Source organism: Bos mutus, chromosome 11, assembly GCF_027580195.1.
Source record: "Bos mutus isolate GX-2022 chromosome 11, NWIPB_WYAK_1.1, whole genome shotgun sequence".
NCBI lineage: Eukaryota > Metazoa > Chordata > Mammalia > Artiodactyla > Bovidae > Bos > Bos mutus.
In genome coordinates, this window is record NC_091627.1 from 73,704 (window position 1) to 101,103 (window position 27,400).

General features: G+C 47.9%; 1 protein-coding gene across 2 annotated transcripts in view; it reads right to left on the reverse strand.

Annotated features, from left to right (window-relative positions):
* CACNA1B (calcium voltage-gated channel subunit alpha1 B) overlaps positions 1 to 27,400 on the reverse strand; it is a 209,995-nt gene that overhangs the window by 46,773 nt on the left and 135,822 nt on the right. For both annotated transcript variants that reach the window (XM_070380086.1, XM_070380087.1), the window contains exons 21-25: positions 11,966 to 12,092; positions 9,219 to 9,348; positions 8,876 to 8,935; positions 6,122 to 6,228; positions 687 to 783 (exon numbers count right to left, since the gene is read on the reverse strand). In XM_070380086.1, coding sequence (XP_070236187.1) covers positions 687 to 783; positions 6,122 to 6,228; positions 8,876 to 8,935; positions 9,219 to 9,348; positions 11,966 to 12,092 — 521 coding nt within the window. The remainder of the gene's footprint in view (positions 1 to 686; positions 784 to 6,121; positions 6,229 to 8,875; positions 8,936 to 9,218; positions 9,349 to 11,965; positions 12,093 to 27,400) is intronic.

The window sequence follows — 27,400 nt, forward strand, 5'->3', positions numbered from 1 at the left end:
TCTGCACCCGGCTCTCAAGGGCCCGTGGGGCACACTCCACACATGGGCAGCTGCCCTGGCAGCCCTGCCCCTGGTGCCTCAGTCACCCTTGAGCCGCCCCTTCAACATGGGCTCTAAGCAAACCACCCCCCAGAACCTCACATCACTTAGTATCTCCACGGCCTACAGGTCAAAGGTTCTCCTAACATTTTACTGCACAGTCTTGGAGGATTAAGTGAATTTAAGCACAAGCTCAGCAACAATTAGACTGCAGCACAATTCTAAAGCCATATCCCCCAACCCCTGCTCTCCTGGCATCTCCCTGTGACCCTGACCTCTGCACTACAGCTGCTGATAAAACACTTGGTCCTGTGGGTGCCCCTGAGTGGAGGAAGACGAGCTTCACAGGACATGCAGAGAAGGAGCCCCCTCGGAGATGGTCACAGAGCTGAGAGCCCATCCCATGCACACAATGTAGGGCCTCCCTCATGGGGGCCTCTCCTCAGCTATGCTCGTCCCCACCCTACACGGGAAGCTGCAGGGGGCCAGGCCAGATACATATGTGCACCCCGCAATGCATTCCTACATGTACGTGTGTGCACACACATGTACACACACACGAAGTCTACCTGTAAACGTGTACACACATAGGTACACATGCACACACACAGCCCCACCCCCCTCCAGGCCCCACTCCAGACTCTCACTTTGAGCTTGGGCAGCCGCTTGATGGTCTTGAGTGGCCTCAGCACACGCAGGACCCTCAGGGACTTGATGGTGCTGATGTCTTTCCCTTTGGAGCCTCTAGAAGGGAGAAGCCACCCATGTAGACAGGTAGGGTGCACACCTGTGCCCAGAGCACTGGGGACAGGGTAGCCTTGGTCCTGAAGACGCCTCAGGCCAGTGCATCTCCCCCAACAGGCTGCCTGAGTGGACAAGGGCTGGGGCCAGGCCAGCGGCACCTGGTGTCCAGGGAGAGCTGAGCTTCTGGGTGAGAAGAGCTCATCTCCCCAGATCCCATCATTCGGCACTCCCATGCCCCCCACACCAGAGTCCTCCAGACACCATGCCAAGACCCCAGTGGGAGTAAAGGTAGGTGGGCTCCAGGATGGCAGCCCCAGCCCAGGCAGCACGTGCAAGCCTATGAGCAGTGCAGACCATGCCCATCACCAGGGAGCCTTCTGGAAGGGCTGGCCTGCCTGCCTTTCCCTGCTGGTGGAGGGAGGGAGGGTTCACGCCACCAGGACTGAGCCTGATGTCAGGGAAGCGCCCAGCTGACTGTCATGCAAAGGCAAGAGCAGCAGGACCTATCAAGGCTGTGGCAAATGTGGTTGAAGTCCCTTCTTCTGACCCTTCTGACCCTTCACCGCCTGCCGTCTGCCCCTGTAACACGGCAGCATCTGCTCCTGCCTCAGAAACATTAAAACAGACTAACAGTGGCTGTAAATTAAAGAGGTGGCTGCCTGGTTCTTCCTGGCTCCACGGCAAACCCCATCGGTCTTTCACCCACCACAAGGCATTTAACATGACTCAAGTTATATAGAGACATTGGTGGGGAGACTTCTACAAAACTGCAAAAATGGTATGTAGGATAACTATAACTCTTATGATTGTGTGTCTAAAATATTGCTGGTTCATTAATGTTCTTCCAGATTTTAAGAAATCTTGTCCCTTAAGCTATCAGCAATTTGGTAAGATATACCTTTGTGAACTTCCCCGGAGGCCCAGATGGTAAAGCGTCTGCCTACAAAGCGGGAGACCTGGGTTCGATCCCTGGGTTGGGAAGATCCCCTGGAGAAGGACATGGCAACCCACTCCAGTATTCTTGCCTGGAAAATCCCATGGACGGAGGAACCTGGTGGGCTACAGTCCATGGGGTCACAAAGAGTCGGACATGACTGAGCGGCACTTACTTTACTTTACCTTTGTGAACAAAGATGAAACATTTACTTTTTCTCCCTGATTCCTTCAGAATTCAGAGTATTTCAATGAGTATTCTGACTTCCATGACAATATATTTATTCACATAAGTTCAATAAGAACCTATTCTCCTTCTCTAGGACACAACTGGAAACACTGGCCATATGACCAAGGCTTTGACTGACAAGGGGCCGCAGGTACAATCTGATGGCCATGTCCTCGGCTTGGTTTCCTGGCTTTGAAAGCTTTTGAGAGTTCAGTCTGAAACTCCTTATGAAAATTAGCAGCAAGAAAGCAGTCTCAAAAAGCACTTAAATGATCGGTCACTCTTCTCGCAGCACTTATCTAAATAACCAGACCAAGTTTAATACAAACAAGTTACTTTTACTGAGATTATCTTTGGTTTTTTTTTTAAAAAAAAGGGAGTATTACAGAGAGAAAAAATATGTTTGCCCCTCCATCGATATTAGATTCTAGTCCTAATAATTGTTTTTGTGGTTTTGCTGTATACCTACAAACTTGTCTGGATCCTGAATTCTTCATTTCGTCAAATATCTGGCTCTGACTTAACAAACTCACGTTTCCAGTTTTCTTCCACGCCTCTAATTTGAAACCAATCAGAACAAAGACTGCCCCACAATCCCCTTGGAAGAAACTGCACCAGGTCTTCCTCGCTACCCAGATGGCAGTGAGCCTCAGGGACTGGAACCCTGAATAAAAATTTCAGACCTGAAGAAGCCCCGCATCCCTTCCCTGGTCTGATCCCCTACACTGGTTTCTCAAATCCTGGAGCAGAGACAGGCAGCAGGCCTCAGAGGGCCCCTGCGACAGTGTCCAGCAGGCCAGGCCCCTGCTGGCTTTAGCAGGCTCATGCTGGACCAATCCCAGATCCCCAGCGCCAAGGCTGGGGCTGCCTCACTCCTGTTGCTCTGCCCAGGGCTGATTCCAATCTGTCCCAACTGAGTAGATCTGATTTATCTCCACTCACTAGGAAACCCCACAGCAGTACCATCTTTGCAAGACATTTAGGGAAACTCCTTATTTCATGATAGAAGATTCTCTTTCCAAATACATTAAAAACCTAAGTGACCCCTGCCTTAAATGGGTAAACACAGTAAACCCTGTGAGCAAGTCCATCACTTGGTTAGGAGCAAATGTGCACAAGATATGATCAGAACCTTTCCTTAACTCTTGCAGACACTGCAGAGTCCCCTGCTAAGACATCAGCTTCCCAGGAGACACCCTTAGACTCTGGCCAAGGTTGGTCCTAATAATAGAATAGCCTTCGGTTATCTTTAGCAGAGCAATAAATTGTCTATGCTTTGGCCAACACCACCTACGGTACCTGGATTAACACTTCTGGGGAAGTTGAAAATCAGTTACATCAGATCACGGAGCCAGCTACTTGGCTCAAATCTGTGACTTCTTCATGGGATCTTTCTTTGATTAGGGGACCATGACCTGGGCACCATCACTCCAAAATACACTTCAAACATTAGGAATTATCCTGTTTATAATGCCCCTGATATGTCTGTCATATTCTCTCAAAAACTTTAAATACATGTTTGTAGCTGACAGCCTAAGTAAGTGGTATCCATTCTGACTGGAATGTCCGAAAAGAGGCAAAGAAAATGACCAACATGAGGATTATAAACCTAAAACTGTGATCTGTGTGACTGTCATAGGGATTAAACAGAAACATCATGACCTGCGGATACCATGTCTAAGACCAAAGCTGCAAAAACCACACAACACGAGCGGAGCGTGGTGCTGACACCTGTGAGTACACAGGACCGCCTGCCACATCAGTAACAAAGGATGCTGCGGCCATGAAGCCACCACATCGCAGCTGACAGTGAGCCCTCGGGACACTGGGGTGGAGTCAGGGTGTCCCGCATCGAGCAGTGAGCCAGCCCCCGTCAGCGGGACACCCCGAGGAGACTCAGGAGGAGAAGGCAGGATACTGGCCCCAGATAGCTGAGGTGCACATCAAAGAAATGACTTCAGTGAGCCCAGACTCTTGTATTTCCCATATATAGGAAAGCACTAAATTCCTTAAGATGCCTAGTTTTCTTCAATTAACAGTAATCTTTTGATATTCTGACTACCAGGTCTCTGTTGCAAAAACTCCTACGTATCGTGGCTCATGGCTCCCCCTTGCCTCCTTGGTACAGTCTCTCAGAGTTATCTGAGATGTTGTGTCCCAGGCTTAAGTCCTCGGTTTTGTCAGCCAGATACAAGGTAACTCTCAGCTTACAGGTTGTAAATTTTTTTCAGATGTCAACTACAAATTGACACTTGTCATCTTCCTCTGCAAGGATTAAATCATGAGCTGCTGCAGCTGCTGACTTTCAGCACCTGCCCGAAAGGAATTCCAGGCGGAGAGCACAAATGAGGCCCTCGGTGCTCTAGGAAAAACTGGCAGAACAGCTCTTCAGACAGATATTTCCAGGAGTCGATTTTATGAGCCCAATTCTTGCATCTCCTCATATCTAGAAAAGCACTAAAATCCTTCATGGCGATGACTGCTCCTCATCACGAGCAGAAAACTTCTGTAAAATGTATGTGCTTGATTGCATGTATTCCCCTTTGCCAAAACCACGTATTTACTGACCTTTCCCCCTACTTCTTTGGAGCAGTTTCTCAGGGCTATCTGAAATGCTATCTCCCACGACATAGTCCGCATTTTGCCCCAAATAAAACTTAACTTGCAACTCTCACATTGTCCTTTTTAAGTCGGCACAGTGGACACACCTAAAATTTTTATCACATCTCTCAGTTGGGTTGACAGTTTGATCAGAAGGGGAGAACTGTTTAAAAAAAAAAAAAAAAAAGAGGAGGGTAAGAGAGAGAAAGGAGGAGGAGGAAAATGAAGGAGAAGGAAAAATAAAAAGAAACAGGACCAAAGTGGAGCCACTTGCCCACAGGAGAGCAGACCAGGACTTATTACAGTTTTAACCTTTCCCAGGAATGAAATTTCTGGAATCACCTGGTGAGCACCACTGAGATAACACTGCCTGAAGCAATCCTTTCTTTCCTCTAGTTAAAACCTTGTCTGGCTCCCTGACTATGAAGGCCTTCCATTTTACACAGCTCCCATCATGTACAGCCTATCTAACTACTAGATGGGATGCTGCATGTCTCACAAATCACTGAATAAACCCAATCAGACCTTCAGATTCACTCAGTTGAATTTTGTTTTATAACAACGAGGGTCAGAGATGCTGGGCATTTCAGGGAAGTATGGAAAGGAAAGAGCAAAGAAAGCCCTATTTCCAGAGGAGACAAGTGGGAAAGTGTCTCAGGATATCCAACATCCTGGCAGCTGGGGTCACACAGCTCCCACCCAGAGTGGGCACTGCCCTCCAGACCCAGGTGCCCAGCCTCCAGCACTCAGTCAGGATGCCCTGCTCACCAAGGAGGGGCCATGCCCAGCCCCAGCCCCCAACCCAGCCCCCAGAGGTGAGGTGGGGACATGTGGCTGGGGGACATGGCTCCTGGCAGCATGCAGCCCAGATGGTGGAGGAAATGAGCAGAGGTGAGGCATGGTGATGAAACGGCCCACGTGGGGTCGCAGCGTGCTGTGATGTGGGACAGTGTGAGGGGACAGAGGGAAGGCATTACCCCATGAAGCTCCTACCGAGAGTCCAGCAACAGGAGACAAAGAGAAGAGAGTCAGTGAGGAGGTCTCCCCGTGGGCTCAGAGATGACCCCAACCCTCAGGATCGCTGTGCATCGAGGAGCTTACTTACGTCTTTGTCTAGGTGAGCAACCACCTCCCCAGCATCTGCCCCCAGCTCCACCCAAGCCCCACCCACCACCGTGCAGGGTCTGAGGGAGCCAGTCTAGGCCCAGCCACAACAGGGCTGAGTGTTGCTCACTAGGAGCCACAGGAAACAGAGGAGCCCCCAGGAGAGGAGACTCCCAGCCGCACCCACTTGCACTGGCTGACCAAGCAGTGCAGCCTCCTCAGGGCACCAAGAGCTTTCTGTCGGACGCAGGAGGCAGACACCTTAAGGCAGAGCCTGCCTATCCAACTTCAGAACCACAGGGTGTGGCAGGGTCGACAAGCCCTGAGGTCCTCCCAGCCCCACAGTCGGCCCCAAGCAGACAGGGACAGATGAGAGACAGCGTGGGGCCAGGGGCCCTCCCTCCCCTCCCCCACACTTATCACAGCTCTGGGGGTGCAGTCCAGCAAGTCAGAGTAGACCCAGGTACTTACGAGAAGGCAAACGCCACCAGGGCCCCACTGACCACAATGAAGTCCAGAATGTTCCACAGATCCCGGAAGTAGGCACCAGGGTGCAGCAGCAGTCCCAAATCGATCATCTTTAGGGGAACAACACATTTTAAGGAACAGAATATTTCGGAAAAGAAGGCAGAGCCAGAGCCCAGAGACCTGCGGTGAGAGGAAGGATGCCATTTCATGTTCCGTCCCCCACCAGGGAGGGGTCACGGTCCCGGCCGCATCTGTTAGGGTGAGGAGCCACGACTCGGGTCACGTCCCCCCAGGGGAGAGGACACAATCCCGGGCGGGTCTGTCACAGTGAGGAGCTGCCACTCAGGTCACGTCCTGTCAGGGGAGAGGACGGGGTCCCGGGCACATCTGTCAGGGTGAGGAGCCACGGCTTGGGTCACGTCCCCCCGGGGAGAGGTCACGGTCCCAGCCTCATCTGTCAGGGTGAGGAGCCATGATCCCGGACGCGTCAGGAGAGGACACAATCCCGGGCGGGTCTGTCACAGTGAGGAGCCGCCGCTCAGGTCATGTCCTGTCAGGGGAGAGGACAGGGTCCCGGGCACATCTGTCAGGGTCAGGAGCCACGGCTCGGGTCACGTCCCCCCAGGGAGGGGTCACGGTCCCGGGTGTGTCTGTCAAGGTGAGGAGTCATGGCTCGGGTCACGTTCTGTCAGAGGAGGGGTCACAGCTCAGGTCACGTCCTGTCAGGGAAGGGGTCACGGCTCAGGACACATCCTGTCAGGGGAGGGGTCACGGCTCAAGTCACGTCCTGTCAGAAGAGGGGTCACGGCTCAGGTTACGTCCTGTCAGGGAAGGGGTCATGGCTCAGGTCACGTCCTGTGGGGGGGCGGGTCACGGCTCAGGTCACGTCCTGTTGGGGGGGGGGGTCACGGCTCAGGTCACGTCCTGTCGGGGGGGGGGGGTCACGGCTCAGATCATGTCCTGTCAGAAGAGGGGTCACGGCTCAGGTCACGTCCTGTCGGCAAGGGGGGGTGTCACGGCTCAGGTCATGTCCTGTCAGAAGAGGGGTCACGGCTCAGGTCACGTCCTGTCGGCAAGGGGGGCGTGTCACGGCTCAGGTCATGTCCTGTCAGAAGAGGGGTCACGGCTCAGGTCACATCCTGTCAGGGAAGGGGTCATGGCTCAGGTCACATCCTGTGGGGGGGCGGGTCACGGCTCAGGTCACGTCCTGTCGGGGGGTGGGGTGTCACGGCTCAGGTCATGTCCTGTCAGAAGAGGGGTCACGGCTCAGGTCACGTCCTGTCAGAAGAGGGGTCACAGCTCAGGTCACGTCCTGTCGGGGGTGGGGGGGGCGTCACGGCTCAGGTCACATCCTGTCAGGGGGGAGGTCACAGCTCAGGTCATGTCCTGTCAGAAGAGGGGTCACAGCTCAGGTCACGTCCTGTCAGGGGAGGTCACGGCTCAGGTCACGTCCTGTTGGGGGTCACAGCTCAGGTCACGTCCTGTCAGAAGAGGGGTCACAGCTCAGGTCACGTCCTGTGGGGCGGGTCACGGCTCAGGTCACGTCCTGTCAGAAGAGGGGTTACAGCTCAGGTCACGTCCTGTCAGGGGGGAGGTCACGGCTCAGGTCACGTCCTGTTGGGGTCACAGCTCAGGTCACGTCCTGTCAGAAGAGGGGTCACGGCTCAGGTCACGTCCTGTGGGGGGGCGGGTCACGGCTCAGGTCACGTCCTGTCAGAAGAGGGGTCACAGCTCAGGTCACGTCCTGTCAGGGGGGAGGTCACGGCTCAGGTCACGTCCTGTCAGAAGAGGGGTCACGGCTCAGGTCACGTCCCGGGGGGGGGCGGGTCACGGCTCGGGTCACGTCCTGTCAGGGTGCTGACATGGCTCAGTTAATGGCCTCTTAAAGCCTCAACAGGCATTTGGATCTCCACGCCCTTGACCCCAGTGACTCCGCACGGCCAAGACTGGCTGAGATCCTGCCGGGCCTCCAGCTCCTCTGGAGCCTGAGTGAGTCTCCTCCTCGCTGGGCTCCAGGCACACCGGCCCCGAGCTCACCGCCTGCAGACCCTTGGAGGGTCAGCCCCGCTGGGCAGGCCGTGCTGTGGAGCTGCCCTTCTGCAGCGGTGACTTCTGGAGGTGTCTTCCTGTTTCTGGGCCTCAGTGTCCTTGTTTGTAAAATGCAGTAGCACCTCCCCCAGGGATTCACAAGAGAAGTGGAGTGAGCACGCACAGAAGCCACCCGAGCCACCATGAGAGCACGCCCTCCCTCCTCGAGCTGCACCTTGGGGACGCGCACAGGCCCTCGGGGGCACCGAGGACCAGGGCCACACAGCAGGTCGTGCTTCACCTGCAGTCAGGCACCGGGAGTCCTCGCCGCCCACCTGCTGCAAGCTTTGAGCCTTGAGGCCACCATCCTGTCCTCACTCTCCTTCCTCTACTGAGGTCCCGGCCTCCCTCTCTGCTGAGACAACCCCGCACGACCTGGGCTCACACCACACAGGAGGGGGAAGCCTGTCTGCCTCAGAGAGAAGGCTCTCTGTCAGCAGGTAGTGGAGACCAGGCCCAGCGCTCACGAGCTCTCCTGAGGCTGATATAACACTGTGGGGAATCCTTAGCAAATGTGACCTCGTGTCTCCACAAAACACAACCTCTGCAGGTGGGCTCGTCACCCACACATGTGTGCACGCCCAGGGCACACTCGCCACATGCCTTCATCTCAGTCACGAGGGGGGATGAGCAAAGCCCTGCAGTCACCAAGGCAACCACACGTCTCACCTTTATCACCATCTCAAAGGTGAAGACACCTGTGAAGATGTAGTCCATGTACTTCAGCACCTGGAACCAAAAAGAGGCTTTTTTCAAGGGCAAGGCAGGAAGCTTGAGCCGGGGCCAGTTCAGCAACTCCATGTCTTCTTCCAGGAGCCTGAACAGATAACCCATCAGCCTGGGGTCATGGGGAAGTGAGGGGAGGCTTGGCCAGCGTCCCATGGGAGGGTCCCCTTCAGGGACGGTCTTCACTGCATCCTGGACACATCCCCAGACCTTCAGCCCCACACTCTGATGGGCAGACAGGGCCCTGACAGCACCAGCCCCTCCACAGCCCAACAGCAGCACTCACGTTGTTCCTGGGCGAGTCTGTCTGCACAGGATCCTCCGCGGCCAGGGCAATGCTACTCAGGGCAATGACCACGAGAATGACCATCTCGAAGTACCGCATGGTCACAATGTAGTGGCAGAAGCGGCGGAGCCTGGAAGGCAAAGCACAGGTCAACACAGGCTGATGGAGGGCCGGCCCGGCCCCTCCCCACGGAAAGAGCTGAGTTCTGCTAAACGTCCCTCTGTTCAGGTGACAGCAGCCAGGTGACTGATGGGGACTAAATTCCTGGGAGTGAACGGGAGTGGTGGAAGGCTACAGAAACCCCAGGCAGGGCCAGCCACCATGGCTCACAGGCCAAGTTGGTCTGGCCCTTTTGCTACAGTTAGTTCCACTGGGGGCCAGCCAGGGCTGCCTGTCTATGTGCTGTGGGGCTACCATGCCCTGGACAGGCTTCCAGCTCTGCTGTGGGTGGGGTAGGAGCCGAGCACCAACAGTCCCCGAGCAGCCCTTCTTGAACCCCAGTGCTGGGCGCGGCACCCTCGTCTGAGCTCACAGAGATGCGTGTGCACACCTGCCCCTCAGTCACCTGTCTGCCTCCACTCGCTAGTCAGCACCACCGATGACTGTTCTGGTCTGTTCAGGTACATCCTGGCCTGGGACACAGTGGTGACCAAGATACCACTGAACAGCGTAGACAGAAATCAATAGGAGATGCTCAGATGTTGACAAACGCTATGACACAGCAGGAGACGGTGACCAGCAAGGCCTCCCAGGGGGACAGTGAAGCCAAGCCTGGGTGACAAGCACACCGCACAGACAGCACTTCTGCCCCCTCAAGAGACGTGCTCTCAGCCCCTCCTGCCCCCACGGGCTCGGCCTCCACCCGCCAGCCCTGCCACCTCTCCTCTCACCAGCACCGTGTTCCCAGGGACACCACGTCTCTGTCCCTTCCTGTCTGCTGCTCGTCCCAACCACCGCTTCCCAGCTGTAGCCCCCTCACCCCCAAGCTGCTCCTCCAAGCCCCCGCGTGCCCTGCTGGCACGTCTCCCTCCAAACTGAGACGCTTTCCTTCCACCCCCACGACGCTCCATCGCAGGCTTTCTTCCGTCCCAGCCCCTCTTTCTTTCAAAGCAACACTACCAGTCCATCTTGTGGCTGAGTTTCCACCCCTCCTCAGACCCTCAAGTTCTGCTGGCCACATGCCACCCGCCAGCTTCCCCGGGCTCCGGGGCACAGCCAGGCCTCCAGCCATCAAGCAGAAACCCTGGCTGTCATCCTTCACAACGCTGCCCCCTTCCACCTCTATTTTGCCCTCAAATCCTGCAGATTCTGCCTCTAAAATTCCTCTCCAAGCGCTTCACTCCCAAACCTCTCCACTCTGAGCACCCTCCTCCAATCGCCACGACCACCTTCCAAACGGTCTCTCTGTCTCATCTCCATTCTCCCCACCAAAGGGCTCCAGTGCAGTCTGACGGAGACTCACCCCAGCGCTCACAGCCTCTCCAGCTTCTCTGGGTTCTCATGTCGTCCCACTTCTCCACAGAACACGCATCGGCCCTGTGTGCCTCTGTGCTTTTCCACCCAACTGCCTTCAGCTGTTCGGAGCCCCAGGTCTATCATGTCGAGACCATCGCAAGCTCTCTCCGCCCGTTGAGAACACTCTCTCCTCCCTCTTCACCTCTACTCTCACCCTTCAGCTTTCAGCCGAGATCTCTCCCTCCCTCCAGGAAGTCTCCCAGACACCACACCTCCCTGCCCTACCTACCCACGCTGTACTCACATGATGGGCACACCAGTCAGTGCTGGAGGCAGGGGCCATACCTGTCTCTACCACCATCTCACTCCCAACCCCTAAAGAATGAGCTCCCCACACTGGCGTGCTGAGCAGAGGAAGGAGCCGAGGGCGGGCGGCCAGAGCTGGTGGACAGACTGCTAGATGACCGAGGGCAGAGGGGCCGGCTGGACATGGGAAAGGGGTGAGTCGGCGGTCCCTCGGACGCTGCTGCTGCACCCCCGTGGTGAGTTCCGCGTGGGGTCTGCCTGCACCCCCCGCCTGGCGGGCTCCCCTCTCCTTCCTCAGGCTCCACTCCCACTTCAGCGCCGCAGCGCCCCGTGCACACCTCCAGCCCCCGCTCTGCGCTTCCTCCTAGCCCTTCCCACCATGTAGGGGCTTCTGTGCCCCTCAGTGCCCTGTCTGCTGCCTGCCTCTCCACTGTCCCGTAGCTTAGAGGACAGGCGCTCATCGGTGGCTCATCACTGCGGTTCCCAGCACCTAGAACACTGTCTGCACACCGGTCGAGCTAATGAAGCAGCTGGACTGGCATGTGGATGCGTGACATGTGGGGACCACATGACGTAAACAGAGGGGAGAACACTAGACAGACGTGTGAGTGACTGCGACGCGCGTCCGTGGGCTCCAGGGGAGGGTGTGGATCAGCGTGAGACTGGGTGCGTGTGTGCAGAGGCGACCTACGGCTGCACTGGGGGTTAGAAGCAAGGCCCTGGGATGCCTGTCTGGGGTAAACCCCAGCTCGGCACTGAGACGGATGGGCGATACGTCTGGACGCCAGCCTTCCCTGTGGCTCCATGTCCTCATCCGCAAAGTGAGGCAACAGCAGAACGTGCTCTGTGGGAAGCTGTGATGACCTATGAAGACGCTAACACACGCAATGGCTGGGTCACGTCTAGCACGCCTGCTGTCACAGGCACATGGCTCGCAGGCCGTGGATAGGAGACAGCGCAGGACCTGGGCTGGTGGCAAGACTCACAGGTTGGTGGGGCTCAAGCAGAACATGGAGCTGTATGGGACAATGGGTCGGGGGCCACTCCTCATCACGTCATCAGCTTCCACCTCCTTCTTTCCTTCTGCTTGGCTTTCCAGGTCCACGTTACCACCTACAAGCACAAAGCCACCAAGTTAGGGGTGCAACTCATAAACTCACACCATGCAGGCCACCCCTGAGCAATACCCTCCAAGCTCCAGCCCCACAGGCTCATGGACCCATCCAGGGAAGGGCATGAGGCCAAGAACACAGCTTCACATGAGGCCCCGTCTGATCACAGCCAGATTGCCACTGAGGTGGGTAATGGCCAGGCTGAGCCAGCTCTGAGGATCTGGCTGTCTGCTGCAAAGACCCAGAGACCCTTCCTCACCTCTCCCTCCACCAGGGTCTCTGGGGAGCAGCACCAAGCCTGGTGGGCATCCCTGGCTGTGGACACCTCTGCCTCCCTGTGTGTGTGAGTGCTCAGTCGTGTCCGACTCTTTGCAACCCCATGGACTGTAAACCTGACAGGCCCCTCTGTCCATCGGATTTCCTAGGCAAGAATACAGGAGTGGGTTGCCATTTCCTATCCTAGGGACTTCCCAATCCAGGGATTAAACTCCAGTCTCTTGTGTCTCCTGCATTTAGTAGGCGGATCCTTTACCACTGCGCCACCTGGGGAGCCCTCTGCCTTACCAATATACACTTAACAAAGATTTTTTTTCTGCTTAAAAGAATGGAACAAAGATGCCAGAGCCTGGATGGAAATACTTCTCCTGAAATAAATTTACTATAACAACAACAGAACTCATCAATAAATCAAAACCAGGTAGTAATAATAAATTATATTAATGAATAATATATATATAATATATAAAAATATATAATAATAGTAATATAAAAATAATAATATATATAAGTAATAAATAATAAATCAAGGAAATAATAAAGTAATAAGTAATAAATAATAAATCAGGAAAACAAGGAGAGGATCAAAACAAGAGCTACAACCAAGGAGATTCATTGTTGGAAACAGTTTATTTAAAAAAGAGACCTGACAGAAACAAAAACTTCATTGAAACAGAACACAATCAAGCCAGATGACCAGATATGGGTCGCTGGAGCGGGGGATGAAGAAAGGAGCAGGATGTTCACTGAAAACAACCACGTGCTGGCTGGCCCGGGTGCTTCACCCTCACGACAGCACTTACTGGCGTGTGTTAGTACCTCCAGGTTTCAGATTAAGAAACAGGCTGAACTGAAGAATCACCCAGTGGGGACAAGACCGAGCAAAGCTGGGTTGGGCAGGGAAAGTGAGGCACCACAATAAACTGCTCCCTCCAGGGGGCTGAAGGAGTGCAGTGGCAGTGCCCCGGCCTTCTGGGAAAGCACAGGTAAGTCGTCTCTGGCAAGAACATCCCCCATCTGCCCGCAGAATCCCCAGTGACTGAGGTAACTGTTGCCAGCTTGAAGAGAACGCAAGCCTAATGTCCCAAGGCGTCCACCATGTAGAAAGAATTTCTCTGCTAGAGCTATGTACCATCCTCGAGAGAACTGAAAAAGCAGCCAAACAATTCTTTTTCTATAGGGCTTAATTATCTCATAAAGCCTGACTCAGAAAGGGTGCATTATGGTCAATTATATATGAACTCATATCAACAAACACAAAAAGAAGGGAGGTACGTGAAAGACAGCAGAAGCTAGTAATAGATGTATAATTCCCAAGGGACTTCAGATATATGCGCCTTTAGATGAGGACTGCAAAAGAACTAAAGAACTGAATATAAATATGCAAAGAAATTTAAAAAATGAGTCTTTAAAAAGTGAACAAGCAATAGAAGCCTATAAAAGTGGCCCAGCATTTCCATGGCCTATGACAGAGAGGCTTATTACAAAGGACTCAACCTCCTACTATAGACAATCATAAAAGCAGAACAAAAACATGTAACTGCTTAAAGAACCCAAGAAGCAACAGTCCTTGGGAGACACCTGTGCCTGGGGGCCGCTTTCCCATTGGTAGAAGCAGAAAGCAGCACCCCTACTGGGAGGAGGGATGAAAGACTGGAGGTGAGGATGATGGACTGTCTGGGAATAAGGGGCAAAATCCCGGAGGGGAGAAAAGGACAGAAAAGCGAAGCCCCCCCTCAGTCCCCACAACTCCCCTCCGGTCTCTGCTGTACTGGTGTAAGGCAAGGCTGGTCTCTACTGGGAGCAAAGGGTCTCAAGGCAGAGGCAGGGCTGAAGGCTTGATACTGGGAACAAATGCAAACAGATTCAACTTTGCTATCATTTTGCATTCAGATTATTCTTGTTTTTATTAGTGTTTTGGTTAAAGAGTTGCCATACCTTGAATTATTTAATAAGGCCTATTATTTTCAACACATGGCATTTTTAGAAATGCATGTATAATGTTATAGCAGGAAGGTCTATACTTTAGGAAGATAGAAAATGATATTAAAGGAAAGTCTGTAACGTAAGAAATCAGTAAATCTAAACACAGTCTCTATAAAGTTGTTGGGAAGGAAGAAAATTTTATTCTACATTCCTAGGTTCTTCTGACTGGCCTAAGAATTAAATTGACATGAGATTAGTAATATGAAAAAATATAGGAACCACACATCTGTGAGAGGTTCAGACAGAAAGGTAGAATGAGGTGCATATATATATCACCCTGAGCTAAACAATGGGGGCCTCTAAGGAGGCAACATAAAACAGAGCAGATTTTTGGTTATTAGGTGCTTGCCCTTCCAAAGAGATGGGGCCACTTAGATAACACGTATCTCTGGTAATAACTCTTTCTTGGGAAAAATCCCCAATCTAAATTTTTCTAGGTGGTTAAGGCAAGAACAGTTGTTTCTCTTGAACCCACAGGGTCTTGGTTGCCTTTAGCTCAAAAATAATTCTCATGCACACATTTGGGGGAGGCTTGTCCAGAACCCCTACAAAGTCCAAAGAATAATAAAATCTATTTTGTGGGAAAAGAAGGACTAAAATGATGGATGCTAATGAGGAAGTTGGGAAAAATGTGATTGCAGTTGCTATTCTAAGGCCTTAGACCTTAATTTAAAAATAACTATAGATTTTGTTATGCAAGCATGATATAATTAAAGGATAACTGCTAAAAACAGAAAAAGAATTCATAGTTTATAAACTATGAGAGGGGAAATGTCACACAAAAGCAATTATTCAATACTAAAAAGGAAGGAGAAGGAAGAAAAACAGGAAAAATTGGAACAAACATCGCAGGTCCAAGTAAATTAATAATCACAATATATACAAGCAGATGGAACCTGGCTACTGACTGACAGAGATTATCCAGGTGACATGTTTAAAAATACAGTTATATGTAGTTTCCAAGAGACGGGCCCAAAATACGAGGCCACATAAAGTCTAGAAGTCAAAAGATGAGAAAAGGTACACTTGGCAAATGTTCATTAAAAAAAAAAAAACTCAGGCATATTCACATCAGAAAAATACAATATAAGAAGAAAATCATTAGAGGGTCACCACAAGATGACAAAAAGTTCAGCTCCAGTGTTGTTGTTCAGTCACTCAGTCCTGGCTGACTCTTTGCAACCCCAGGGACTGTAGCCCACCAGGCTCCTCTGTCCATGGGATTCAGCAGGCAAGAACACTGGAGTGGGTGGCCATGCCCTCCTCCAGGGGGCCATCCCGACGCAGGGGCTGAACCTGCACCTCCACATCTCCTGCGTTGCTGGCAGATGCTTTACCATCTGAGCCACCAGGGAAGCCCATGCATTCCTCGTGCGTGCGTCATGCTCAGCTGCTTCAGTCGTGTCCAACTCTTCATGACCCTATGGACGGTAGCCTGCCAGGCTCCTCTGTCCATGGGACTCTCCAGGCAAGAATACTGGAGTGGGTTGCCATGCCCTCCTCCAGGGGATCTTCCTGACCCAGAGATTGAACCAACGTCTCCTGTGGCTCCTGCATTGCAGGCAGATTCTTTACCGCTGAGCCACCAGGGAAGCCCCATATTCTTCTTAAGCATACATAAAACATTTACAAAAGTTGACCACATGCTAAACCATAAAGCAGTCACCTCTTGTCTCAAAGATGACCCTACATGAACATCGTCATCTCCAATCACAGTACAATTAGGTTTCAATTTAAGGTAATGGTCAGAAACCAACGATTCAGAGTTAAATTTTACAATTGGAAGGTGAAAAGTATACTTTAGTTAAGTCAAAAAATATATATCATAGGCAGTATAAATGTGTCTACATAGAAAACAGCAGAAAAATTATTTGGAATAAGAGAGTGTTTGGCAACTCTGGGTGGACACAAAATCAATGGACAAAAACTGCTTGCATTTCTATATGGTAGGAGCAAAAAAAACAAAAATTTTTTTAAACAATACTATTTTAAAAAACCAAATAAGTAAAAAGACAAAAAGAAGGAACTTAGGGGCAGGGAAACTCCTGTGTATGGTACTGTAATGACACAGTTATATATTTGTCCAACATCATTAGAATATATACCAGCAAGCGTGAGACCTGCTGTAAACTATGGATTTGGGGTGAAAAGGATGTGCTGCTAGGGGCTCACTGACTGTAACAAGTGTACCACCAGGAGAGGAATACTGACCATGGGGAAGGCTGTGTGTGTAGGGGTAGACAGTATACAGCAAATCTCTATACTTTCTACTTAATTTTTACCTTGAAACTAAAACTGCTCAAAAAAAACACCAATTTTTCAGGGTAACACAAAAGAGATACAAATATAAAGTCTAAGTGGGTAGGTAAAAACCCTGTGATCTTACATTTGAATTACAAATGCCAAAAGACTACATGGTATATTCTTCTCCCTTAAAAAGAAAAAAAAAAGTCCCCACGAGCCTGAAAGCAGTAAAAACTCAGCAGCAAAGACCATATGGGTAAATAATACCGTTTCTTATCAAAGGAACCGCAGCACCTCAGATCAGCATCTACAGAAGCAGACCATGAAATGAGGGTCCATGTGCAAGAGACTGAGGACAGACTCCCAAAAAGAACTAGATGGGAGCAAGAAAGAGCAGGGCAGAGAAGATCAAGTGAGGGCGCAGTTTCAGATAAAGCCCTGCCACAGCATCAGCTGCTGCTTCGAGGACCCTGGGGTCTGAACTAAGCTTCAGAGTTGTCAGACCTGAAGCCAGACGGCTGGGTTTTCATCCGCCCACACCCCTTCCCTAGTGAGGGCCACCCGGGGTCGTCAACCCTCAGAGAAGTGCTCCCTCCCGCCCACCTCTAGTGGTCCAGGGCAGCCCTCCAAAGAGGAGCTGAAGGTGAGGCCACTGGAGGCGGAATTACCCGAAGGCGGGGAAGGGAGGTCTGGAGAAGCAGCAGGTGTCCAGGACACAGCCCTCCGTGGAGAAATAGCCAATTCCACGTTTGGGCAAGAAAGGAACACAACGACCCTGGAATGAGTTGTAACAGATGAAAACAGAAAGCTGTCAAAGACCACAATAGGCTGTGAGAAAGTAAAAAAGCCAACTTTAAAAAAAAAAAAGTAAAAAAAATTTTAAATACATAAATAAAAATTAAAAAGCCAACTTTAAGGGGCGTGCCCTGTCCAGAGATGGGACAATTTGAGCATCAGAACTAACAGTGAGTCCAAAGGACCTAAACATATCAAACATGTTAAAATCTAATGATTCATAAGGATAATTTTGTTAAAGCTCTCAATGACTGTATTTGGAGTTCCTAGGAACCAACCTGCTATTTTGAAAATTTATACATAAAGGTGCAGAATGAAGCATGTATCTTGCTATATACAAATACAAGCTGTATTTCAGGGTAACCAAAAAGTTGATGAAGAAAGTTCTTTCTTACAGAAAAAGTTGGAATAGTTGGAATAGAAAAAGTTGGAATAATTCAGAAAGCATGATGGAATTATAATTCACAACTGCACAATACCAAATAAAATCACAAATCTGGTGACAATCATCAATGCCTACCAGTTCACTCGGGGAAAAGCTGGTGGAGAAACTTACCCTGGGTGGGTCGGGCAATATCCACGGATCAATCTTAACGCTGCCCAAAGGAAAGCAGCAGATGCCATGTGGCTCCTGATGGAACGTGAGAGGAAGCACACAACCACCTATGAAGCTTCCCTAGAGTTTTTACTCTGATCAGAATCAAGGTGTGCGGTTCACAGACAAGGGTGATTTCGCCTCCTAAGGAATACCTGGCAAAGTCTAGAGACTGTTTTTTGTTTTTTTGGTTTTTTTGGTTGTCATAACTACAGTATGCTACTGAGATCTGGAAGGGAAAGGTCAGGGATGCAGCTGAATATCTTAAAACGCACAAGACAGCCACCACCAACAAATGTCAATAGTGCCAAGTTCAGAAGGCCTGTTTTAGATCTAATTACCAGATGACAGGAATGCTAAGGATAGAAAAATGTGCTACAGGACACCATGAGGCAATCAACCAAATCCAGAATACTTAACAGGGTAAATTCTACAGTATTTCAACAGATAAATGGCATGCATAAAATAATCACAGAGTAAAACAGACATAGACAGATTAAGCTAGGTCAAATCCTGTTTGGATCCTGATTCAAACATACCAGCTGTAAAAAGCTGTTTTTCAGATAACTGGTAAAATTTGAACTCAAGAAATCTGTGCAGGTCAAGAAGCATCCATCAATTAGAACAGGACATGGAACAACAGACTGGTTCCAAATTGGCAAAGGAGTATGTCAAAGCTGTATATTGTCACCCTGTTTATTTAACTTATATGCATAGTACATCATGTGAAATGCCAGGCTGGAAGAAACACAAGCTGGAATCAAGATTGCCAGGAGAAATATCAATAAACTCAGATATCCAGGTGACACCACCCTTATGGCAGAAAGCAAAGAGGAACTGAAGAGCCTCCTGATGAAAGTGAAAGAGGAGACTGAAAAAGCTGGCTTGAAACTCAACATTCAAAAAACAAAGATCATGACATCTGTTTCCCCATCTGTTTGCCATCCCTTCATGGCAAACAGATGGGGAAACAATGGAAACAGTGATAGACTATTTCTTGGGCTCCAAAATCACTGCAGATGGTAACTACAGCCATGAAATTGAAAGATGCTTGCTCCTTGGAAGAAAAACTATGACCAGCCTAGACAGCATATTAAAAAGCAGAGACATTACTTTGTCAAAAAAGGTCAAAGCTAGTCAAAGCTATGGTTCTTCCAGGAGTCATGTATGGATGTGAGAGTTGGACCATAAAGAAAGCTGAGCACTGAAGAACTGATGCTTTTGAACTATGGTGCTGGAGAAGACTCTTGAGAGTCCCTTGGACTGCAAGGAAATCAAACCAGTCAATCCTAAAGGTAATCAGTTCTGAATATTCATTGGAAGGACTGATGCTGAAGCTGAAACTCCAATACTTTGGCCACCTGATGCAAAGAACTGACTCAATGGAAAAGACTCTGACGCTGGGAAAGATTGAAGGCAGGAGGAGAAGGGGACGACAGAGGATGAGATGGTTGGATGGCAACACTGACTCAACGGACATGAGTCTGAGCAAGGTCTGGGAGCAAGCTCCCTGATGGACAGGGAAGCCTGGCGTGCTGCAGTCCATGGGGTCACAAAGAGTCAAACACGACTGAACTGAAAAAATTATTATCAACCTTGCAGGTGTAACAGTGCTATTGTGATTGTTAAATCCTTAATTATTAGAGATGCTTCCAGACACAGTTAAACCTAAAGTGATTAAAAGAAAGAAAGGAGCCACACAAGTGAAACACAATTGGCAAAAACGCAGATTATCACTTTGAGGGTGAGCGACAGCAACTGGGGCTTCACTATACTTGTGTCTCTACTTTCAGTGTTTTAACTTTCCATAATAAAAAGGTTTTTATGTAAGCAGCCAAAGAGAGAAGACAGGCACACAAAGGAACAACTTGGACTAATGATTAACTTCTCAACAGAAAACAGCAGGAAGCAGGAGACAGTGGAACAGTCTCAAAAGGCTGAGAGGAAATAACAAACCACCTAGAATTTCATACAAATTGAAACTACTTTTACAAACAATTTGGAAAGATGTTTCAGGCAAACCGAGAGAAAAATTGAGAGAGGAGTATGACAAGGCTATATATTATCACCCTGCTTCTTTAGCTTATATGTAGAGTTCGTTATTGTTTAGTTGCTCAGTCACGTCTGGCCCTTGGAGACCCCATGGACTGCAGCACACCGGGCTTCCTTGTCCTTCACCATCTCCCAGAGTTTGCTCAAACTCATGTCTATTGAGTCAACGATGCCATCTAACCATCTCATCCTCTGTTGCCCCCTTCTCCTCCTGCCCTCAATCTTTTCAAGCATCAGGGTCTTCTCCAATGAGTAGGCTTTTCACATCAGGTGACCAAAGTACTGGAGCTTCAGCTTCAGCATCAGTCCTTCCAATGAATATTCAGGGTGGATTTCCTTTAAGACTGACTGGTTTGAATACATCATGCAAAATGCTGGGTTGGATGAACCACAAGCTGGAATCAAGACTGCCCAGAGAAGTTATCGATAATCTCAGATATGCAGATGATACCACTCTAAAGGCAGAAAGCAAAGAGGAACTAAAGAGCCTCTTGATGAGGGTAAAAGAAGAGAGTGAAAAAGCTGGCTTAAAACTCAACATTCAAAAAACTAAGATCACGGCATCTGGTCCCTTCACTTCATGGCAAATAGAATGGGGGGAGGAATGGAAGCAGTAACAGATTTTATTTTCTTAGTCTCCAAAATCACTGTGGACAGTGGCCACAGTCATGAAATTAAAAGACACTTACTCCTTGGAAGGAAAGCTATGACAAATCTAGACAGCATATTAAAAAGCAAAGACATCACTTTGCCGACAAAGGTCCATACAGTCAAAGCTATGATTTTTCCAGTAGTCAGGTATGGATGTGAAAGAAGGCTGAGCACCAAAGAACTGATACTTTCAAATTGTGGTGCTGGAGAAGACTCTTGAGAGTCCCTTGGACTACAAGGAGATTGAACCAGTCAATCTTAAAGGAAATCAACCCTGAATATTCATTGGAAGGACTGATGCTGAGGCTGAAGCTAAAATACTCTGGCCACCTGATGCAAACAGCCGATTCACTGGAAAAGACCCTGATGGTGGGAAAGATTGAGAGCAGGAAGAAAAGGGAGCAACAGAAGATGAGATGGTTGGATGACATTATTGACTCAATGGACATGAGTCTGAGCAAACTCCAGGAGATAGTGAAGGACAAGGAAGCCTGGTGTGCGGCAGTCCATGGGGTCACAAAAAGTCGGACACAACTGAGCAACCGAACAGCAACAAGCACCACCATCCAAGGGCTCAGCTGCTCAGTTGTGTCTGACTCTTTGCAGCCCCATGGAGTGTGACCTGCTAGGCTCCTTTGCCCACGGGATTTTCCAGGCAAGAATACTGAACAGAATTGCTTTTTCCTACTCCAGGGGATCCTCCTGACCCAGGGATTGAACCTGCATTTCTTACACTGGCAGGCAGACTCTTTCCCACTGGTGGCACCTGGGAAGCCCTTCACTGCCATGAGACCTTAGCAAAAATATCAGAAAAAAATGTTCTTCATGCAGAAGGAAAAAAAAAGCCAAATGGATGACCTCAAATGCAAAGAGTGATAAAATACAAGAAAAAATAACGAAATTAACAGAAAAGTGTTAAAGAAATCTCTGCTACTTATAAATTCAAAACTGTACTTATAAATAACTAATGAATCAAACCATAATGAAACTTGGAAAAGATTTAGAAGTAAAAAATATGATGTTTCATAACTTGTAAAATAAAATTAAAGTAATTCTTAGAGTGATAGTTAAAGCCTTAAACACCCTAGCAAAGTAGAAAAGCTTGTGTCACAGCTGAGTATTCAACTAATAAGTGGGCAAAGAGATTACAATAAAGACAAAGAAAGCAGAAAAAAAGAAATAATAAATAAGAACATAAATTAATGACACAGAAAAGATACGATAAAAAGGCTAAGAACGCCAAAGTTGAGACTTTAGTACCCTATTAAAATTGACAACCTCTAGGGGGGAAAAAAAAGAGTTTATCAAGAGAAGGAGAGAAACAGTGGAGAAAGAAGGGAAGAAGGGAATGAAGGATAGAAAGAAGAAATGAAGAAAGAAAATTAGAAATGTAAAGTGGCCATAACTACAAATCCAGCAGAAACTAAAAGAGGCCGGTTCCTGCTGACACCGGCACAGTCACACTCGAATTTACGTCTCTCCCTACGTGCTCCGTAACCCACATGGTTGATAGGCAGGTGATGAAATCATCCACGGTGCGTGCCTCCAGCACACAGGAAATAAGGGAACTACAAACCTGAATTTACATGTCGGTGGGAAAGCAAACTTCGCCCTGAGGAATCAGGCAGGGAGTGTGTGGAGAAGGGGGAGCGAGGTGGGTCCTAGTGATGCTGAACACAGAAACATCGACTTGTTCACCCACAGGAAAAAAGGCTGGGAAACACTGAGAACAGGTGTGAGACCCGCCAGCTCAGGGTGCTGCTTCTGGGGACGTGAAAGGAAGGGCCTGGAAGTGCCCAGCACTGTAGGCGGTAACCTTGAGAAGACAACGAGAGATGCGAGTTCAGTGGCTCAGCGACGGAAGGAGAGAAGAAACAAGTGTCCAAGATCCAGGGCCCTCCAGAGAAGACCTAGAACTGGAATAGACAGACACCCCCACTGGGCACCACTGAAAAAGAAAATGGGTTTCATTGTACTGACATAAGAACGTGTTCTTGACCTAGAAACCAACTAAGCTGCCTAAACCTCTCCCCTACTCTTCCCAAAATTACATGTAATTTTTGGTCCAAGAAATTGTAACATGCTGCTAAGTCGCTTCAGTCGTGTCCGACTCTGTGCGACCCCACAGACGGCAGCCCACCAGGCTCCACCATCCCTGGGATTCTCCAGGCAAGAACACTGGAATGGGTTGCCATTTCCTTCTCCAACACACTTCCTCATTATCAGAAAAATGAACCCAACATCCATACAAAGCTTCTACATAAGAACACAGAAAACAAGGATGAAAACCCTTCAGGTAATAAAGATACTCCACAAAAAACAACCACACAGCAGACAAAAACCTTCCAACATGAAGTAAATATAACTAAACAAGCAGTTGTTGATAAGAAAAAACACCACAAATCAAATTCAAAAGCTGAAAACAAAAATGTGTGGACAGTTAGATGACATGAGATGAGAGCTAAGGAAACTTAGGAGACAAGTTGAAAAAGGAGACAAAATCATCTGAGAAATAAAGTTACAGAGAAAAAACAAAATCATCTCAGAAAGTATGAGGAGACAACAGGTAAGTCCAAGGGAAAATACACATGACTGAAATTATAGCAAGGGAAAAGGAATTTCAGAGTGAAATGAGCCAAGAGAAAACATATGAAATAAGGAGTGAGTTTTCAGATGGGTAAAGAGAAATTCATACAGCAGAGAGGCAAAGGAGAGCCAACATTTAAATAACTGGAATGTATGAAAAGCAAAAATAAAACAATGTAATGGAACTAACATTTAACACTGTAATCCCAGAAATTTTTCCTGAAATGAAATAACATCTGTCAATTGATTTTTGACAAAAGTACCAAAGTAATTCTATTGAAAAGGGCTGCCTTTCCAACAAATGGTAGGAGGACAAGCGGACATCAGTGGTGGTGCGGGGTGGGGTAGTAAGAACCACAACCCTTTCTTACCTCATGCCATACATAAAGATTAACTCAAAGACCTCAGCTTTCAGAAAGATGGAATAGAAGTACCTTCTTTCATTCATCCTCTGAGGACAACTAAAAACCCTGGACATCATATATAAGGCAAACCTAGAAGATTTGTCTAGGTTTCAATCAAAAAATCACTTGTCATACCAGGAAAATCTCAATTTGAATGAGAAAAGATAATCAATAAACACCAAGATAACACAGATGTTAAAGCATCCATCATAAAAATGTTTTGACAGATGTAAAAACACACTCGAAACAAGTGAGGGAAAAACCTCAGGAAAGAAACAGAAGATATACAGAACCAAACACAAATTTTGGAAGTGAAAAATTCAGTAACTGAAAGTAGAAACTTAACAGACGGGCTCAACAGCAGAACGGAGGGCACAAACGAAAGGACTAGGGGACTGGAGGACAGACAGTAAAGTTACTCAGTCTGAACAACAGAGAGAGACCAGACGGAAAAAAGTGAGCAGTCCCAGGGGCCTTCGGGACTGTAACAAAAGATCTACCATTCGTGTCAACAGAGTCCTGGAAAGAAAGGAGAAGGAGGGCAGAGCTGAAGACGTATTCAAAGACATATGGATGAAAAATTTCCAAAACTGGCAAAAAGACAAAAATCTACAAATTTAAGAAGCTGAGTGAATCCCAAACAGGATAAACCTAAAGAAATTCATGCCAAAATACATCATAATCAAACTTCTGAAATATAAAGAAAAAAAATCTTGAAAGCAGCGAGAGAGAAACAACATCTTACCTATAGGAAGAAAACAATTCGAATGACACTGGATTTCTCATCAGAAACCATGGAGGTCAGAAGCATGAGGCACACGTTTTTTCAAGTGCTGAAAAAAAAAGAACTGTCAACCCAGAATTCTATACCCAGTGAAAATATCCTTCAGGAATGAAAGGAAAATCAAGACATTCTCAGATGAAGGAAAACTAAGAGAATTTTCACCTGTAGAACTATCCTAAAAGAATGGCTAAGGAAGGTCCTCCAAACAGAAAGTAAGCTATGAAAGAAGAAATATTGGAATATCAGGAAGGAAGAAATAAAGAACAATAGGAAGAGTAAAAATACAGCACACTTTCCTTTTCCTCTTGAGTTCTCTAAATTACATTTGCCAGTGAAGCAAAAATTATAACATACATTGATGTACTTAAATACATGTGTAATTATGCACGGGGAGGAAAAAGAGAGGCAAAATGTCTATACTTATTCCGACTGATAGAAGGACAACCCTGGTGTATTGAGACATACGTAATCGGAGAAGGCGATGGCACCCCACTCCAGTACTCTTGCCTGGAAAATCCCATGGACGGAGGAGCCTGGTGGGCTGCAGTCCATGGGGTCGCACAGAGTCGGACACGACTGAAGTGACTTAGCAGCAGCAGCATACATATGTAATACTTAGAAGAACCATCAAAAAACCAATACAGACACACTCAAAAATACTATAGATGAATCAAAATGGAATTCTAAAATATACACAAGTAACTCACATGAATGCAGGAGAAAGAAACCAGAGAAATAAAAAATAGAAAAAATAAACAGTATGCAACAGTACATATAAGCGATAATATATATATTAAACATAAACTGTCTGAATATGCTTCCCCCAAACAAAGAACGGACAGAGTGGATGAAAAATACGACCCAACAATATGCTGTCTACACGAAACTAACTTAAAATATAAATATATAGCTAGGTTAAAAGTAAAAAGATGAAAAAGATATATATCTTAAGTGGAAATATTAAATTAAAAAACAAGAGTGGGTATATTTATATCAGATAAAGTAGATATCAAAGCAAAGAAATTTATCAGGTACAGAGAGACATATTACACAATGATAAAAGGGTCAAGATTTTCAAGAAGACGAAATTCTAAATGTGTATGTACTCAACAACAGAGCTGGAAAATACGTGAAGCAAAAACTGACAAAACTAAACGGAGAAATAGTTCTTTGATCTGGAAATGTTTAAAACCAAAGTGAATGAAAATGTAAAGATGACATATCAAAATCTGTGAGACACAGCTAAAGCGATACTAAGATGAAAATTTACAGCACTAAACGTTTACATTAGAAAAGAGGAAAATACTTAATCTAAGTTCCCACCTCAGGATACTAGTAAAGAACAAAATAAACCCAAAGCACAAAGAATGAATAAAATAATAGGGAAAGAAACTGAATGCAACTGGAGAAAGAAAAACCACAGAGAAAAGTGAATGAAGTAAGAGTCCATTTCTAGGGACTTCCCTGGTGGTGTAGTGGCTAAGATGCCAAGCTCCAAATGCAGGGGCCCAAGTTTGATCCCTAGGCGTGGAATCAGATGCCAAGTGCCACCACCAAGACCCAGTGCGCCCAGATAAAAAAGTATATTTTAAAAAAGAACCCATTTCTTTGAAAAGATCCATAAAATAAAAAAAGTTTTTAGTAAGACTAACAAAAAAGAGACAAGACACAAAGTACCAATGTCAAGAATGAGACAACAGCTGTCACTACAGATCGTGATGATGAGAGGGTAACAGGCAGGAAGGCCAGGGGTCTCCAAACTGAGGAAATAGCCTGCAAGTGTCAGACATTCTTATTTCTCTTAAGCGGCAGGAGGGAACAAACTAGCGATATTTTTTCCTTCTCTATACAAATTTAAAAAGAGGTTTCTCTTAAAATACTGTGTTGCCATAATGACACCTGGTTTCACCTGAAGTTAACTATTCTCAAACCTGCTGCTGCTGCTGCTGCTGCTAAGTCGCTTCAGTCGTGTCCGACCCTGTGCGACCCCATAGACGGCAGCCCAACATGCTCCCCCGTCCCTGGGATTCTCCAGGCAAGAATCCTGGAGTGGGCTGCCATCTCCTTCTCCAATGCATGAAAGTGGAAAGTGAAAGTGAAGTCGCTCAGTCAGGTCCGACTTAGCGACCCCATGGACTGCAGCCTACCAGGCCCCTCCATCCATGGGATTTTCCAGGCAAGAGTACTAGAGTAGGGTGCCATTGCCTTCTCCGATTCTCAAACCTAGAGATAACCAACGCCTTTTTCTTATGGGAATGTTTGTCTTAAGCTATGCTAATGTACTATGCATTTACCCCAGACTCTGTCTTCAAGTTGGTTCCGCCTCTTGGCTCAGAACCTACTTGACAAACCAGCATGTTATACTCAAATACTGTTCCCCTAATCCATGTAAACGAAACTATTTGTATGGTGATCTGTCCTTCTTCAAGATTCAAGTTAATCATTTTATGGCCCACGATGAACCATTTGGTGCCAAGATTATCCCAAAATGCATCTTATGGGTGAGGGGCCTGGTGCCATGCTGAGTTTTAAGGCATTCCTTTAATTAACAGACTGCTAGTGACTATACAACATCCAGCTGAAGACTAGCAGGGGGGTACTCTTCTGCCCCCTTCTGATGCCTATGTCAGAAGCTTTCTCTATCTCCTTGATACTTTAATAAAACTTTATTACACAGAAGCTCTGAGTGATCAAGCCTCGTCTCTGGCCCCGGACTGAATTCTTCTCCTCCCGGGGCCAAGAACCCCGGCGTCTTTGCATGATTCAACCTTTCAATGACATCAAAAGATAAGGGAATACTACAAACAACTATTGGAGAAAGAAACGGCACCCACTCCAGTATTCTAGCCTGGAAAATCCCATGGACAGAGGAGCCTGTCGGGCTACGGTCCGTGGGGTCACAAAGAGTCAGGCACGACTGACTGACTAACACTTGG